Here is a 19,485-nt window from a genome sequence, read left to right as displayed (position 1 = left end):
TTATAATTGGTGTTTTCTTCTATTATGTTACTGAATACGAAGCAAGTATTGCCAATGAATGGCAATAAAACCGTTGCCCCAAGAAACAAGATACCAGTCCATCTTTAGCACATTTACATTACATTTACATTTTGTACTATTCATGTTATGTGACAACCATGTAAGGTGAACTGGCTATGACAGATTATTTTTGGAGTTTATTTAAACTGACATGATGGCTTAATACTGTGATTCAAATGTTGTTTTGTTATTCTGATATTCTGGTATTATTTATACTGAAGCTATATACTAATTGGTTCTTTCAGTTGTCCAGTGTTAATTTTAGCAAATGTGAGTGTACAAGAAGATTTTTGCTCCCTGAAGCCCTTTTTGTATGATTGTTATTGCTTTGAATACATCTTGTTTATAGTAAAAATTATAAGCACTCTGGCTCTACAGCAGTATCTTATGAAAGAGTGTATCCTGTAAACTATTCAGCCTAGAATTGAGAAGCGATTCAATTAATACATGATTGATCAGTATTTTGTTAGGTAGTATTATACTGGAATTATTTTTCATTTCTGGGTTAAAAGCATACAGGACTGAAATTTGAGGACAATATCATTAGATTTAGATTATTAAATAAGCGGATTTATGATGACATCAGAAGGTGGAGGAGGGCAATGCATACATTATTGTTGTAAAACGACCATAATCAGCTTATGACTTGGCTTAGGACCTGTGCATAGAGACTGTGATATTTTTTGTATGTATATCATTTCATAACATGAGGAGTGTCTTATTTTGTCTGAATTTACATTATTGTACATTATGTAATCCTGATTCTTGCTCTACTTGTGTCAGAATACAAAACATACCATATAGATAAAAGCTGACCATATAGACAAAAATTGACTTTACACTGTGGAATGTCAGGTGAATAATGTCTACTGATTTTTGACAAGCAAATCTTTTTTTTTTTAGTTGTGTAACTTTTTATAAACATTGTCTACATTTTTACACCTTTTATATATTTCAGCACTTTCATTCTTATTTATCATGGGAATATATTGAGGTGACAAGCATTTTTCAGTTTATGTTACTCCTAGGGGTTGTATTTTGGCCTATAGTTTTGTTTAGTTTCTGATTTTTTAATTCCTCAGTGTTGTCCTTTTCTAGTTTACAGGAGGTTTGTCACAGTGTAGTTTGCATATTTCACCAATAGATGTCCCCACAAACCATACAAATAATACAATGTGTCCATTTATGGTCTGGCAAAACTTTCCTTTTGAGTTTCCCTCATTTTGTCAAGCTTGTCGTAATTAGAAAATGATTGTTAATTAAGTGTTTTTCAAATTGTGAAGCTGACTGACCTAGGTCTGACTTGTTTGTACCAGAGAACATTTTCATTGGATCCAGTAGTCTCTAAATTTATTATAGTGTGTACATTGAAAGGGTGTAACACTTGCTTGAATTTGTGATCCAAACAGCAAAAGAAAGCACATTTCATTCAATTAAATCTTGGTCAAAGTGTGATAGTTATCTTTATTTAAAGATGCTCTTGGTGAATCAGTAAGCACAGTGTGTACAGTATATACTGTTATTTACAATATATTGCTGGCTTGGCCCCAATGTTGACAAAAATAATTGCAGCTTTGCAAACAGAAAATGCAACATTTTCACATGCAAATGCAAGACAGAGAATTCTGTTGGAAGTCTCTGATTTGAAAGTTAAATCTACGTAATGGAAGGCTAATGGTATTTCAAAAAGCCCATCGTCCTTTCCTTTCTGTTAAAAATACAGTTTTTGTTGTATTCCTGATTGTGAGTACATGTGTTGCGATTTCCAAAGGATTTGTTTATTTAGAGTGTTTCTTTAATTCCTCATGACCCATATGACCAACTAAGTAAACATACATAAAGGTAAATAAGAGGACAGAGAGGTATGGCTTGTTAGCATGTCCATGATGGTGTTTCTGCAGACTCCATAGAGAATATTTGATAGGCCAGGTACATTATATGTGGGAATATCATCAGCCTGAGTCTGTTTTGGGCACAGTGTGAACAGGCTGTGCCTCCAAAGTGTATGAATTTTAAGCTCCATAGCTCAAGAGGTGGCATTGTGGCTCTAGCAGGGACAGACAGGGCATCTTTTCCAGTAGGGCTATCACAGGGATGGGGTGTATAGGAGTCAGGACAGCATGTTCCATTTGTCAGAGTTGGACCTTTTGTGAAATTTGTCTTAAAAGAAAAAAAAAAATAATGCAAATTTAGGCATAGTCAAAAAAAAAAATGTCACCATGGTTCACATCTGCAGGTGCACTCACTTTGTACAAAAGCAGCTGGAACTAATGTCTACCACAATTTCAGAATTAACCTCTTTTGCACCCCCTCCCCTCCCCAAATGTGTTCCCAGTTACAGGAATTCTCATAAGCACAGCGTCAGCGTCGACATGCTGCGCAAGGGTTACCACAGGTCCTTCTGCGAGTTCCTGGCTCTGATCCATCGGTGGAACGCCTCCAGGGAGGCGGCGGAGCCTGGGTCAGCCATATGGCAGCAGCAGCCCCTGGAGGAGCAGCCCCATAAGCTGGATCAGCTTCAGCACTTCCTGACCAGGGCTGAGGCGGCCCAGCGAGCAGGTAAACTGGGGAATTCTGGGTACACAGCAGGCGCCTGGAGGGGGAAAAATATTGGCAGCGATTTCATCCACGGCTTTTTATCTTATAATTAGCACATTAAAAACTTTACCGTGATCAATCCACAATGATATGCTGGTTGAACCCCCTCGGTGTGTTACCTGGTTTTAGAGTTTCTCATGACATTGCAGGCCTTAACATGAATTTATTTTTCCCTGTCATTAATAACAAAAATAGAGGTCCATCAATTCCATGTCCAGCAACTCTTTACAGAACAGTTTTGTATGTGTGTGTGTGTGTGTGTGTGTGTGTGCACATGTGTATATATCATTTGTGAGCTGTCTAGTGTGTCCATTACATAAAAAATATGGCAATAGTTATTTCAACTGGCCACTTTTGTAACCAGAAGTATATTAAAGTCACTGTAAATGCAGTGTTATTGCATGTGAGTGTTAGAGCTTTGCTACTGTGGGACAAATTTAATAACTCGAGAAATGATGTCCTTTCAGTTGCTCTTGGAACTTGATAGTGATTGCCACAGTTGCATTTTTCTGTTGTGCACTTTTGAAACAATTTTAAAAGGTTATGACAGCTTACAAGCACTTTTATAGGGGGGTTAGGTTAGATTTGTATTGATCCTTTGAGATAGCATTATTTAGTGACTGAGGTACACCTATGAATATTGAAAGATTACATTTGTTGGACAATACCTCCAAAAACAAATGTTATATATTATTATTGTCATATTTTTATAGATTCACTTACGTAGGGTCTTTTTGTAATGCTTAGGTGTACATTCGACTAAATTTGAGCTGGAACATTTGGGTTAAAGTACCTCTTAACAGGTGTGCATTTGCAGATACAACAGCCGTATCCCATCCAGGCTTCAAACAAGGCTTCATGACCTACAGTACAGTGCTTCATTCATCACTTGACACATGATATTCAGATTTACCGTATGAACATGTGAAAGCTTATATGAAAGTTCACTGGTGTGCTGAAAGTGTTTCACAAATAGTAGAATGCACCACGACCTTCCCTTGTGACCACATGTGGGCAGCAGAGTGGAGAAGGATTAGGGAAATGGACTTGAGACCAGGTTGTTGGAGAGTCAAATCTGTGGTCATGGTCCTGTGGCTGTCCCACTTTAGGAAGGCAATTTCCCTCAGTTGCTTTATTGATTTAGTAAATGTCCAGCTGTATAAATCAGAAGTGTATACAATGTAAGGATCTACGATCAAGACCGGATAAAGGCATCTGTTAAGTGAATGAGTAATACCATGAAATGTTTTAGTTAGCTGTTGAGTTGAACATGATCTCAGGCCAACTCAAACCAAACATGCATTGTGCTTAGAGAAACAGCCCATCTCTCCGTGAGTGCAGCTGCATTGTTTCACCGAGCATAAGTCATGATTTACTCCTTGGGTCTGAAAAAACTAAACCTTAAATTCTCTCATTGTGTTAGCAAAGAGTCACATATGCATGGTTAGGAGAACATGTTACCACAAAGGAGGTACTGCCTGTTTATGCTGATAGTCACTTCAGCCCTATTCTGGTGTTTTAAAATAAAATAAATCTCTGTAAATTCAGAGAAGTAGTACTTCAGTTAACATTGACAGTCAATTCATTGTTTCAGATCATGGTTGGCTACAAAGAAATACTGTATGAAAAGAGTGTATTGATGTTGCATTGACTTATACAGATACTACTCAGGTGGAATAGCTGTTCATATTTCTCACTTTAGTTGGTTGCTTGCACCAAGATTGCTGTAGGAGGGTGTTGCATTTGTACTAGTTGAATGTTTACAACAGAAGTGGTATATAGCCAGAGGCACCCTAGTACCATAGAAAGTTAAAACCTTCATCAGCTCCGAAGAGCATTGCAGGTTATCACAGCTTTGCCATGGTTGATTCTAAACATTAATACATTTACAAAACTCATATAAAGTACCTTTTTAATTATATGTAATTTATGTGGTAAATTATAGCATTAATGAATTGACCTTAGAAAAGGTTAAGAATCTTCCAAAATTTTAGATATAGATTTATTTTATTGTATTTTGTAAAAGTGTTCATGTAAGATCTGTGCTGTTCTCATTGAAGGCCTGTATGAGGAGGTGTATGAGAACCAGGTCGCGCTGGCCTGTTACTTTGTGGAGCCAGAGGATAAGTGGCTGTCCTATCACTTCTATGAAGCTAGCCTCGTTTCCGCTCGCATGGTGAAGACAGATGGAGGGAGGAAAGAGGCGGAAGCTAATTCAAACCTGGGACACGTCTACATGGAACAAGGTAAAGCCGAGATGCTCAGCTTCGTAAATCACTTCCTTAATACGCTAGACCAAGACTCATCTCCATTTGCCATTTAGAAAGAAGCAAAGCAAAGCACAATTTCTGATGGTCATTGCTGTCAAGCCAAAGAATAATGCCACTATCAGCATATAGAGAATAATGTTAATATTCAGCGTACAACATTTTGTTTCAGCAGGTGGGGGGTTACAGCCATTTTGATGGGGTGTAACTAACCAAATTTTGAGGGGGTGGGGGGTTCAAAGCCAAATTTATTGGCTATTATTGGCTTTATCCTTCATTAAAGGACTATGTTAGCAAACCCATAATACTAATCCTAAAAACCTGTATTTGTAATGTCCCTCACTTTATAAAATATACTTTGAAAGCATGTACTTTTGTCATAAGCTGAATAGTTAAATTCCACATATGTGTGAAGTTATTTGGACCCATTTCAAGGTAATTTAATACAATTTCAACTGTTTGTAGCACCTCTTGCAAATGTAAGACTTGAATATCAGTTACTGACATAAGTGACCAGATTGCCATATATGTCTGTTTACATTTTGTGACTGATGTATTTTGGAGCTGTAAAATATCCATGAGATGTCAACAGAGGGAGACTGTTGTCTTTTTCGTATAGTATGAAATGGATGTCATCCTTTTACAGAACTTCAGTTTTAACTTTACATATTTAGACACAAAACGTTGTGTGAATGGTCAGTTGTATTGTGGACACAACACATTGTAGATATTGTAAGCTACTACCAATAGAAAATGGTAAATGAAGATAGCATCAGATTGCCAGCATGTTCTTCTTATGTATTTTCTTAGCAGGTGACCTTATCCACTAACATATCTTGCATTCTGCTTACATTGTTTTCTATTAGATACTTACTGAAGAGGTGTAGGTTGAGAACACTGTTCAAAGGTACCACCTGTGTCCTTCCATGATTTGAACATGTAACCTACTGGTTACAAGACCATTTTTAACCAAACGCCAAACTCCCAGCATTACCAAAGGTAATGAAAAGTACAATAACGCCCTCTATTGGTAGGTATGGATAGCATGCATACTATAGACTTTTCAAACACAACAAAAATAATTATTCTTTTGAACAAGCTCAGTGAATCCCATTGGACTTCTTTTTGAGGAGAGAGGAGAGCCTAGAGTAATACATAGAACAAGAGAGTATCCAAGATGTACAGTCAATATCTGATATACATGAGAACATGCAAGAATGTTAGCTGCTATCTGAATTTTTCATTCTTGGTTCAGTTTATATCCCACATGACAAATAAATCAGCATGTATTCCTACAGTTTTGTACAGCAACATATGCTATTTTTTCATGTCATTGTATGTTTTCCAACTTAAATGTTTTCTCCTCTGTCAATAAACATTATATACTATTAGCTCTGTTGTTGTTCACACAGTGAATATCACAAAAATATTACATAGTATAATCAACTTTAATGTTGTTACTGGATGTAGGAGGCAGTATGGGAAGTATAAGGGCCACCATGTTAGCTACTCCAAGGATATATCCCAGAGAAGCATTTCCAATGGTGAACAATCGGTCTCATCATAGCTAGCTAGCTACATTTCCATACTGGTAACTATGTCTATCAAAAATGAGTGCACTTTTAGCAAATATAGTTGTGTAGCGGGCTAATTAATTTTCGAGATTGTAATTTTCGAACTATATCTTACACTCACCTTGTACTAAAAAAGGTATGTTCGCTTAAAAAAATACATTTAGCCATTAACCATTATTATAAAGGTGAAAAATAAACAACAATAGTCACACTAGTCCATCTTGGCCAGGAAGACAACAAACATGTCCGGACTATGGATGGTTTGGGTGTTGATTATACAACTCCATTTACTGTAAATTCACAACCCCAATTCTGCCCATCCAATGTGCTTTCAATCCCTGTCTCTTTTTACATTCAAAATATAAGAAAAGCTTACATTTTAAATTATCTTAAAGTAATTCACAGGCCTGCATGACTTACATTGTTTTATGCAATTTTTAACTCAAAACAGCATTTGTTCTTAGGAAACAGGGAGAAGTTAGGCAGTTTTTTTAAGGATCAGTAGCTTATTCACTTTTGGCTGGTTGTGCGTAATGGGGTATCATCATCTTTGTTTTAATGAAATTGATTTAATGTAAAACGTACATAGAGAGTGTCTTACAACAAACCAAAGGTGTATTGTGTGCTGGGGGGACCTATGTACCAACACCCTAGCACTCATACATTTACATTTAGTTGCTTGGCTGACAGTCTCATCCAGAGCAACCTATATAGGCTACAATCTTTTGTAGCTTCATAGCAATGTTTTCTCTTTATTCAACTGGACATTTACTGAGGCAATTCTGGTTATTACCTTGCTCAGGGACACAACAGCGGTGCCCCAACAGGGAATCAAAATAGCACCCTTTGGGTTATGCTCCTTACCACTACACCATACTGTTGCCCACTTCAAACCTATATGAGAGTGCTTGTAATACCTGGGAATGGTCTATTAGGAAGCACATGGCCAGAGATGGAATTTCTATGTTAAAATGGTGAACATAAATCAACTTGCCAGTGGTCAAATGTTTTTCCCAGACTGGAAAGCAGTGTTAAGATTCAAAGTGGTGAGACTATATGTTAATATTTTTGTTTGACGAAGATCATCATTTATTCATGTTCAAAAAATAATTGACTTCTTCCAAAAAAACTCAAAATTAGTTTCAAGCTCTGATTAGGTATTCGTGTTTGATGATACACTAAGGCTGGTCTTAATAGTTTTACAATTGCAGACACAATTTTTACCTATTTGATGAAATAATTCAGGCATTAAATGTGCATTTTTTTTAAAGTAATGGCACTAAGCTCTCTTAAAAACTAGACTTGGTTGATTTTTATTGATGGGCTTATGTTTGAAAAAATTATGCAAGAGTGATGTACGCTTTTAGCTTTTCCAATACTACAGCTGAGTTTGTGCAGTCCCAGTTATGAAAGTTTCATATCAACAAAGCTGCTGGCGTTGACAGTGTCGATTGTACATTACTGAAAAATGGCACTTATAGCGTAGCACCTATTTAACACACAAATGTCATTAAAAACAGGTAAAATCCTGACTACATGGAAAACTGCCTTACAATAAAGATGGTCCAAACCACTCTGTCAGTTTCAGTCCTGCTGGTCATTGTAAAAGTAATGTAATGATCCCTTAGTGAATATTTTCAGTCTGAAGTATACTATGCTGGGATTATTTCAAACCAGACAGTAAGTCTTTGTCTGGTTTTAAATGCAAAAAGCCACAAAAAAACAACTGGCCAAATATTTTGTCAGTTAATTCACATGTTGACTTGGAACTGTTGGCTTTATATCCCTTATATGGATTAAGGAGTCTGTAAATATGTGTTAATAGTTTCATTTTGTTTGTAAATGTCATTTTAATGTTTGTTGTCTATTGAAGACCAGCAACTGCAGGCTAGTAGAAAAGTTTGGAGGTAAGCTACTGATAATATATTCGTAGAGCACCTCCGGCTGCCCTATTAGAGAGATGCTAGTTCAAGAAAGCAAGCAAGTAACTTTTCCATGCAAAAATCATTCTCATCACAATTAATAAATTCTGTTTCCAAAGCTTCAATCTATACACATGAATCATGATTGTACAGTTTTACTATACAGTTCGACACTGAAACTTATACGCAATGTGCATATGTAATTTATGATATATGTACTTAAAATGCAAATAGTAGAATGAAGTTTTTGCATTCATTTCACGACACAAGTTTTTTTTTAATGACATAAAAAAGTAGAGATGACCTCTTTTTTAATATTTTGACAGACTTTCACTACCTTAGAATGTAGTTTTGCAATGAGAAAGTAATTAAAATAACTTAAGAAAGTTCAATACTTGGATGGAATAAAAGAAAGGCAATTGTAAATCATACATGCAAAATATTCAACAGGGGTTTATTATTGCACTGAATAGCAGAATGTCTTTAAAAAATTCAATCAATTACATATAATAATTCATGCTCTGAGGCACCAGGTATGCGTGTTCTTTTAGGTCATGTTGTATGTCTTAGCTCAATATATAGTCAAAAGCAAATTGAAAATGTATAATTTAAAAGTGTCTATTAAAGAATTAATATATTCAGGTTAATTACACTGCTATGCCGGAGTGGTATTGTACACCTCATCACCATTCCTTTTTGTATTTTTAACCTGAACCTCTGCAAGATCAACTGCATTAATGCGTTTTGTTATCGCTTTAATTTTCTTAACTGGTTTAAACTATTCATTATTTTTACAAAGTCGATTCTTTTTGCCTCATTAAAATCTTTCCAAGAAAGCTTGGTATATCTGAATGATTTCATTTTTGTAATGTGAAAATTTTTACAGGATTACAATATTTCACTGAAACATTTAGTGAGGAAAAACATACCAATCACTATCATGGTGACATAAGGCAGCTTACCAGTTACAGTACCATCCCAATGAATTCGAAGAGTCATACAATCATTCAGATATACTGATATTTTATAGCAGTGTTAAACTCTGTTGTGTCATATCATGAGGTAACTACCTTGATAATCGCAGCCAAACCAAAGTCTGGGATTTCATCTCTGGTACTCATATGAGGATGAAATCAGTCTTGTTGTCTCCTGCCATTTAGTCTTGCCTGTAGCACTTTGGAAACAGTCATGTGCCGTTCAGGTGTAGTCATATATTGTCAGATTCATACCTTCAAGTCGCACTAGTCTGGGAAAGTCATCCAGCTGCATGTAATTTATAATACTAATGTTTTTCATCCTTCTGTTGTGTATCTACGAATACGCAAAAATGACACTTTCATAATAATGTCCACAGGGTTGGAAAGTCACCTCATTAAAAGCATTAATCCATAGTGTGGCAGTATAGGGTCTTGTGCAGTGTCCCTCATGCTTTGATTAACTTGTTTGATATTAGCAAATTGAGTAAACAAGGATAAGGCTTGAGAGTTGTTCAGTGAAGGTCTTCATCATAGAGCTGATGAGGAGTCCCCTCACAAGTTGGAATATGAGCAACCTACGCGTGCACTGAAAGTCGAGACAGCCTAATGACTGGGATAAATAGCGAGGATGGAGTACATTGGGTCATAGACATAGCGGTTAAAAGCTTTCCAGACGGAGCAAATCAGATCCTCCACGTTGCAGCAGCACCTCTTTCTGTTTATCATACCTCTCTCATTAATATTTCCAATTATTATTCCTTTTCTTTTTATTTCTACCGGCAAAAAAAAAAAAAATCTGGAGACTAGACGAAGTGAAATAATTAGCTACTCCCAAGACTGCTGAGGTGTAGAGCAAGGGCAGGTCACTGGGCCCGTTCTGCAAATTCTGACATTTCAAATTACCTGAACAATACCTGAAGCAATTTTTGTACCTAATTAACATCCTACCTTGTTAATGTCAGGGCTAAATGTACACATCATTTAGAAAAGAAATAAAGACAGGAGAAGAGGGGGGGGGGAGCATGCAAACGGCTTTCCCTGGTTCTCCTTTTATGCAAAAACGCAGAATCTTCTGATGTTTTGTTTGAGTGGGGTAACTCTGTTTCCATCACGTAATCAATGCGGTGCTGAATGGGTTCATTTTAATGCACTCAATCATGCCTCTAATGTAGCTTACGGGCACAAGCATCAGTAATGCAGGAATGTTATATGGCTTCGGTTTGGACCATTTCATAAAATATTCATGGACTCAAAAATGACATCAAAATAGGGGCTGGGAGAATTACATTTGTTTCCCTCTGCAGTGGTGGCTGTGCGCTTGCACTCATTTGTGTTTAAACATATTTTTAATGCAAACATTCCAAATAGAATATACGTATATTATTTAAATTTAATTTAAGGTGTGGCGGACATCTCGCTGAGTGTATCGTAGCGCATCAGGTTTTCATTTAAGGTTGTTGAAAGCCTCCTGCGACTTGTGACAAAAGAGCCTCCCTACCAATGACACAGGCAGGAGAAAGTGATGCAAAAAGGTGAAATACTGCCACTATGCCGGGCTTATTCACAGACAGCCATTCCTCACTTCATCAATCCGCGCTGCCTTGCATCTCTTAGCATGTGTTTGCCGTAAGATTTTCAATTTCTCCAGTTCACTGTTACTCTGTGAATCCAGTTTTGCTTTTAAAGGCCGCTGCAGATATTTCTCCAAGCACTCCTAGTTAAGCCAGTATTCAGCAAGCCTTTTTAGGCCTTAAAATATATGTGTAAAACATCTTTAAAATCTTACAAATGGCTGTAGTTATCTATTTAAAATGCAGTTTTCATTGAAATCAAATGTAATGAATGTCATTTAATTGAAGCTATAAAAGTCAATTTCCGATGATACTGTGCAGTTTTATTTCAAACTTCCTTCAAACTCACATCTCTGTATGAGGAGAATGAAGTGTCCCATAGAATTTGTATTTTTGTATGTAGAAGTGTTTTTGTTTGTTGGGGTCAATATTAGTACACTTTCAGCTCAAGAAGCTCAATGTACAGGCTCTCTACTAAAGACTGCACCAGTCAGGCTTCTGCAGCCAGACTACAGTGTGGCTTTCTGCACATACATTACATATGTGGTGCTGTCATACATTTCAGGACTAATATCGCTGTGGACCAAACAGAAACGGTCCCCTGAAAGGAACAGTCCCGTTCCATCTCAGTGCGATCAAGGCCGCAAGAGCTATAGCACAACTGGGATAATGTAGCTTGAAAATTGGCACCCATTATACAAGCCTACCCAATAAAAGCTGGCGGACGCAGAGAATTTTACCCCAGACGTGAGTTGACATGAATAGCTCTGGCATTACTTTCCCTGGCAGGAGCATCTTTGGGCACTACATATCCCAGCTTCCCTCTACACACACACACGTAGAAGCATACTCAATACATAATGCACACGCTGTATACTGGGAACGATCATTTTGTCAATGTTCCCTCAATTCTAAAATCCAGTAGTGCTTAACGTCAGTCTTCCTCAGCATTCTGGTTATTTTAAAGTCAAAATTAAGCCAAAATAAAACCGAAATAGATGTATTCATATAATTGTTTTGTTTCATATGATGTGCATAATCTCTTTTTTTAAAAAGCAACATGACCATAGAGTAAAATTTAACTTAGTAGAGAATATATCACGTAATGGTAAGTGTTTCATGGTGAGACATTTGCTAACTCACTTGTATGTTAACAACAATATGCACTAAAAAGCAATTCAAACACCCACCATTTAGCACCTCACAGGTAACAGTGACCACACAGAGGTCAGTCCTCACGGTATATGTTTTGAAAATCTTTTTGAATAAAGATAGGTGACAAGCCGGCGGTGTTCTCGGTGTTAATGCTGAATTACAAATCGGGCGTGTGTTGTAGGTCAGCTGGAAAGAGCCCGGGAACATTATGAAGCATTCCATCATCTGACAGAGACGCAGGCGTGGAAGGATGAGGCAGGGCGGACTCTCCGCTCTCAAGCCTGCGAGTGTCTCTGGAGGATTTACACATTACTTGCAGACAAAATGCTGGAAAATGAAGAGCACGGGCCGGCCATCGAGACTCTGACAAAGGCCTTTGAAATGGCTCAAGAAGGTAGGTGGAAAATAACACTCTCAGATCCTCTCTTTTTTTCATGTGTGAGTCCCTGTTCTCCCGGGAGAGGCACTAAGAAACCCGTCAAATGCGCCGACTGGTTGATTGTACCTGGTGAAAGCTACCAACCTGGCTATGAATCAGAAGTCTTGTGTGCTAAGCGACACAGTTGATCCCAGGAGTTTTTCGAGAACATTCATTGTAGTAAATTAATCTTGTGATTTCATCTAATTTTATTAATTATAACATTCCATTGTAACCATCTAGTTAGATTTATGAAGAAAACTCTGTCCCTGATTTGAAAAATGAAAGAAAATCATTACAGAATGTCACTGAACTTTATAGCTCAAGGATAGAAGTGTATTTTTGTCTTAAATACGGCTACAGATGTGTGAAATGACATTGAATCTGAACAACATGAAATCAGAAATCCTCTCAAAACCACAGTGTTGTACCACTGTAATACCATCAGTGTGGTAAATTAGACCTTTGCAGCAAATGCGGGAGCACACTACATCTCAAACAGCATGAGGAGCTAACCATAATCATAATCCCAGTATAATTACAATTCATTTTACAAAGACTTGTAAAAAGCCGAGTACAGCAAAGCAGCAGGTAGTCAGTACTCAGCAAGTGAGAACCAGCAGCTCGTATTCCCCTTCCACAGCGTCGTATTAGTATTCAGCGAGATAAACATCGTGAGCACTATATCCGGCTCGAGTCCCACTGTTACTGTTCAGGTGTGGTGCAACACGGAACACGATGTCTACCCTGAGAGGCACTGCTTCGGCAAGATGTTCATTTAGGCTCAGCCCACTCTACTGCATTCAGCCTGTGGGCCTAGCAGCTACATACAGCACTGCAGTGAAAAGCCCGCATACACCTGCAGCGATGCCTCGGCCTGTTCAGCATCCGCCAAGCAGTGCTCTGACAGGAACACCAAACCTGATAAACTGCGAATCTGACATAGATTGTGAAAGACTAATTAAGATTTCTTTTAAGCTTGAAAGCCCCTTGACCTAAGAGAAAAGTATGCCGAGCTGTTGTCTAACAGACACGCGGAGCTCGATCAACATGTTTGACAGATCACCACCTCCGTCTTACTTAAAACAGGAGTCTCATCACATCCGGTTGATGTTATCCACAGCAGTCTGCCCTGTGTTTCTGCTGGGCATGACTGGAGGACAGGCAAGACGGTGCATACACGTGCATCCACCTGCATACAAATACAGCGTTTGTTTTCCAAAAGAAATCCTGTGAGGCAAGCATGCTTTTGTTGTAAGTTTTATTAATAGATTCAGAATCATCTGATCTACTGCTATTTACGAATTTGGTGACGATTGGGGAAACAAAATATAAACCGCAGAGGGTTTATTACTGGACCACTTGATCATCACGTGGTAGTAATGATTAGCACAGACATATGGGCACACATACATACACACACACACACACACACACACACACACACACTTACCCTGGTGATGAACCATTGTGCTGGCTCCAGAAATCACAATAAGTGCAGGATTCACATTATCTTTTCATTGGTGTAACATGAATTACCTGCAACCACATCTCATTTTGGAATAAAGCATGTGCAGTGGCGGATTTAAGGTTTGGGGATAGCCTGGGGCAAGATATTCTGAGAGCCCCTCGATGTCAGTACGGCTGCCTGGCAGAATAAAAGGCAGAGCAATAAACCCGGGGAAAAGTACTTGCATTGAACAGAGGCTCCCCGAGGCAATGGCCCAAGTGCCCTGTGGTTAAATCCTCCACTGAAAGTATAATAATCAAAATGGAGGGATGAAAAGAGAAGAGGGTAGTGCCAGTAATCCAGAATCAAACTCCATGTTTAATTTCTCCTTTGTCTTTAATCTTCATAATCATTTTTCTTTTGCCTCCCTCCTGTTCCAGCCGGGGATAAAAAGATAGAAGGCAAGGCCGCGTATCGGGTGGGACTGGCCTACCAATGTGTGGGAGACCAGGAAACCGCTAAAAGAGTAAGTGTCATCACGCTTCACGGGTGGCTCTTTTGGGCAGTCAGATTCAGGAACGGGTTGCACTCGCTGTGGCGTTGCCTCAGTCATTAACTCAAACAGGATAGCAACATGGCAGTAGTTCTGTTAGTAGCAGCTGTAGTGGTCACATTGTGCATTTCACATGATATCTGTGATGTGATCTTTTTCCCCTTGGCTGAATGGCATCAAACAGTTTCTGAGAAATATTACCATCTCAGAGGCTGAATAGCAACTCGTATCACTGACTCTTTCGGGCTTCTGTAATAATAAGGCCTCCACAACTATTTGATTTAAAAAAATAGTCTACAGGGAGTTGTCCTGGGCATTTGTGGCAGAAGATGTTGAACTAATTAACTTTATTATTAATTAATTTTTAGTATTAATTATTAACTTTATTTATTTGTTCTGTGCACAATGTCTGAAGCTACTGCTTAGTTTCCTGGAAGTTTCCTTAAACCGGACTGGTTGTCTCCAGCCATACTGGCCTAGCATTTAGCTGGTGTTTTATTGGACCGCATTAAATGTTGTATCACGTTATAAGGCAGACAAGTGTTTGATTCTATAAGGTGTTGTTTTATTTATGTCTAAAGAATATCCAATTTTGCTTTTTTAAGTATTGAATTCTGATCAATTATTTCCTACAGCACTGGGAGAAAATATGTTCTTGTTTACTGAAATTTTTAGAAGCTACATCTAAAATGTATTAGCAGTACAATTTTGATCAAAATTGAATCATTCTAATTCTATTATTCAAGATTGGTGGTAAAATGTATTTTCTGTGATAAAAAGCACTAGTTAGAGAATATGTGTATAGATATGTGTTGACATGTTTCATTTTTATTCAAATCAAGTGTTAAATTTTGTCAGCTTTACAACATTTGTACAATAATTGGCTGTGCATGTGTACGCTAAGTAAAGTGTATATTTTTTCATATTTTTAATTACCATAGTCTTAAGTGGTAGTTTAAAGTCCATAAATTCAGTATCAGGCGGTTTAAGCCAGCGTTCAATGATGTAATGGACTGACATGCTGACAGGGAGTGGTGAGTACCACGCTTTAAAAATGATTGCCTAAAGATTTACATTTATATTGTCATTTTAATGGTCCCTTCCACCAGGCAGACCTCAGATGGGTACAGGGCCACAATCACAGCCCGGGCTCCCACAGGACCTCCAGTTGTCATTACACATAGCTCGCAAACTCTTTGCCATTAGAAGTCCCCGCGCCTGTTGGTAATGCGCAGTTTATGGGCTGCCTGGGAGAATGCTAAAGAGGTCCTGACACGCAACGGGGACTCCTGGGGGTCCGGGCTCGAGGGGTCTCAGTGGTTGTTTGCCTGCTTTCCATCAGAGTCTTCATCTCCTTTATCCCTTTGTGCTGAGACCCACCTCGGGCAGTCTCTTTAGAGGGGATCTAAAGAGAGCAGCTGCTGGGGAAGACTGGCGTTTCCTCCTGCTGTCCCCCACGCCGCTGCTCCCTCCCATTAATATGCATATGAAGTTGTTTCTCTTAGTTCTCAACCGCAACGACAAAGCAGGAAAGCATATGCTTGAAATATTTATGATCTTATAGAGTAATTAAGAGGTAAAAAAAGGGACTCTGCCAGGAGATTCATGATTCACCACTGTAGGGAGAAAAATAAGCTATTATGGGAGCTTGTCCTTAGCAAAATAGGAAAGGTCCCTTCTCTCCTAAAGAGCTGTTATTATCTTGAGTGTGGCTTTGTTCCTCGGTTAGTTAGCGCTGAAAAGGTGCAAATGATCAGCTTTAGTGTTTAATGAGCCTTAAACATGTAACACTAGAGGACGCAAATAAATCACAGTATTGTATTGCATCCAGTACAGCACAGTACTCCAGTTCAGTGCATTGTCTTCACTATCCAAATCGTCATGTTGGCAGCCTTTAAAATTAGGGAAATAGAAAAAAATACCCACAATTTCATCTTGGAAACACCTAGGTATCTGTTCACTTAGTATAAGCGTTACAAACAATTTGAAACTGAAACATATGAAAATTTCTCTCAACAATTTTTCATAGAATAACCTCCATATTTTATATGTTTACATTTTTATTTTGTCGTTAGACTAGCACTTATTATCATATTTTCTAATCTGTTAATATTCCAAAGCAGATATGTCTTTATATTTTACAAATGCCAAAATTGCCACACACCCAAGTGACATAGTGTGTCATGGACTGTGAATGAAATGACACTGAACATTTAATAACATGGTATTGTGTTGTCTGCGCTATGAAGAAGAGATAAGAGATAAAACCAGTAACATTTACAATGGTTTGATCATTTGTAAGAGAACTGAATTTTTAAATAATTAAGCGACAGGCACGTTGAGACTGATACCTGACCTGAATGTGTTATTTTAAATATCTGAAACAACTGAGTGCTGTCAGTCAAGTGACACTTTAATTCTTAGCTGTTTGTAATACAAATGAGATTAATTCCCAGTTGTTCTAATCCTTAATTCAAGAACAAAGTACATATTAAATTCAAGTGATACAGAATAATGTCTTCTGCGAGGGCAGGCATTTGTTTTGGTGCATTTACTAATTATGTAATGAATTGCTATCCACAGGTAATTCAGAACAGTATTCTGCACTGTAAACATTCATTATCTGAAATAACACCAGCATCATTTATGTTTTGATTGCCCTGTGAGAATTGTTTTAAGCCCCTCAAATCATTTGGAGAACAAAACTGTATATATGTCAAATAATTATATGTTGCATTTGATTAGCATTATAAACAACAGTGAGCTCAGAAATACAGTGACCTGACTTATAATGACTCAGAAATGCAATGACTACAGTTAAAACGTAATTAACAAGCCACCGGACAATGTTCAGATTTGCTAATATACTTTAAATCATGATATTTTTCATTGTAGTTTTCAATTATTTTGATGAAGATTCCTGTGGTCTGATCTTTTACACATACTTTGCCTTTAGTAGTTGCGTACTAGTAGTGTAGATTCCAGGTTGTTTCTGAGATCAACGTACATTTCATAAGTCCAAAAAGGGAACAGCAGAGGCTTTGATGTACTAAAGCAGCAGTAGACTGAAGAATGGCAGAAATTGACTCCTAGCTGTTCAGTAAGTATTCACAGATGCCGAGGCTCGCTCATGCATGCGCTATGAAAGGAGCGTCCTATGAGGACACTGCAGCTTGACAACCAGGTATATTACAGTCGACACAAACCGTGAGAGAACAGTAACCGGACCGGTGGCCCACCGCACCGACAGCATCCCACGCGTTCGCACTCACCGGCGTCCGCGCTGCCTCGTTCCTCCACCGCCTCCCTTTCCCCTCCTCTTCCTCCCTCGGTTCAGTGGAGGGCTGTCACTCCCCAGACAGACGCGCTCTCCCGAGCGCAGCCGCGTCCTCTGGGCTCTCCCGGCAGAGAGGCGCGGAGCACCGCTGGGCTGCAGTCTCACCGCTGCCTCTCTCTCTCCGCACGGCTTCCTGCCTGTCACAGCATCCCGCGCCACACTGGCTTGTTTTGTCAATAACCATTTATTTGTTGCTGGAGTAGCAGCAGCCATTACATCTGACCTCCCTGTTTCATCAATTATGGATAGATTATTGGATGTGAACATCTGCAAAAGCTCGCTGTTGGACTCACCTCCTGGCTGGGATTAGATAAAGTATTAAATTGTTGTTTATTGTCAGGCCAAAACTCTACTGGGAAGCCAGGGGGAATTCCTCCAACCAGCAAAGTCCCGTCAGCGGGCACCTTAAATTGTTTATCAGCACCGTCGAGGCCCCATAAGATGTTAGCCATTTATTATTTACACTTATTACTGGTTGTTATAACATACATGATAAAAGCTCCTGGCAGACACAATATTTAGTCAGTGTTTGTCACATTCAACAATACAGGAACAGGAGATAAAGCCGGCCATATTCACCTGGGGATTTGGGGTAACACCTTGCCAAAAGCTACTTCACTGAGGACTTCATCAAGAGGAGAACATTGTGTATTGTTCATAGTTAGCCACCAACAAGCTTGGCCTTTTACAAGCTAGATGGCAGCAAGCGTCAGTGAAACATTACAGTATTTCACTAGTATTATTTTCCCTTTTTTAGAAGTATACATTTCTGTGTGGCTCCATGTGTACTGTTTGAGTCATATATGTTATTTATGTGCTTAACTGATTATAGATTATGTTTTACATATTGTCTGTTAGTCTAGCTATGTATGTATTGCAATATTAGCTGTATTAATAACCAATATTAATGTGTGTGTGTGTGTGTGTGAGTGTGTGTATGTCTGTGTGAGTCCTCTATTATCTCCCACTGGTGTGTTGCCCATTCTTCCTCTCCCCAGTGAGCTAAAGCCCTAGTGGTGAGTCTGAACTGTTGCCTTTCATTCTCCAAATATATCAATTTTTAAATAATCAGTCTTCATGAAAACAAAAGAATCAATCAAATGAGAGTCAAATGAAATCAATGAAAAACCCTTAACAACGGATGGCTGACAAAGCAAGAAATAAACAAAACAGTAAGATGACGATCAGATCAGAGATCCCTGTTCATCTAGCCAATGTAGGCATCTTCATACCAGCGCTCATTAGTGCCTGGCTAATTGCAGCCTTAATCGCTATTGTTTTACAGCTTTGTCTCAAACACCACATACAGATTGCTTTTATATCTGATAGCAAATTAGATCCCCTGTTTTATTTCTCATTTTCCAAAACATTAGCAAAACTATTCTACAAAAATCAAGTCCAAAAATCCTGTCTCCTGGAATCCTTTTCAGTGATTACATATTCAAGAGCTACACATGATAATAACTCTGTAAGCCATTGGTTAAAGCCAGATCAGTACACACTTTTCAAAGAAAGAGAAATCAAGTGTTTTGCTTTAACGTATTCTTGTCTGTCAATATGCATTCCTTCCTGCCTATGAGTTACTCCAGATATAAACTATATA

The 19,485-nt window shown here is 38.4% G+C and overlaps 1 protein-coding gene across 1 annotated transcript in view; it reads left to right on the top strand.

Moving 5' to 3' along the window:
* Positions 1–19,485, top strand: part of ttc29 (tetratricopeptide repeat domain 29) — a 72,043-nt gene that overhangs the window by 25,653 nt on the left and 26,905 nt on the right. The window contains exons 5-8 of the mRNA XM_036551875.1: positions 2,396–2,619; positions 4,719–4,904; positions 12,306–12,518; positions 14,433–14,518. Of these exons, the coding sequence (XP_036407768.1) occupies positions 2,396–2,619; positions 4,719–4,904; positions 12,306–12,518; positions 14,433–14,518 (709 nt within the window). The remainder of the gene's footprint in view (positions 1–2,395; positions 2,620–4,718; positions 4,905–12,305; positions 12,519–14,432; positions 14,519–19,485) is intronic.

Source organism: Megalops cyprinoides, chromosome 18, assembly GCF_013368585.1.
Source record: "Megalops cyprinoides isolate fMegCyp1 chromosome 18, fMegCyp1.pri, whole genome shotgun sequence".
Lineage (NCBI taxonomy): Eukaryota > Metazoa > Chordata > Actinopteri > Elopiformes > Megalopidae > Megalops > Megalops cyprinoides.
This window is presented reverse-complemented; position numbering and strand designations above follow the sequence as displayed.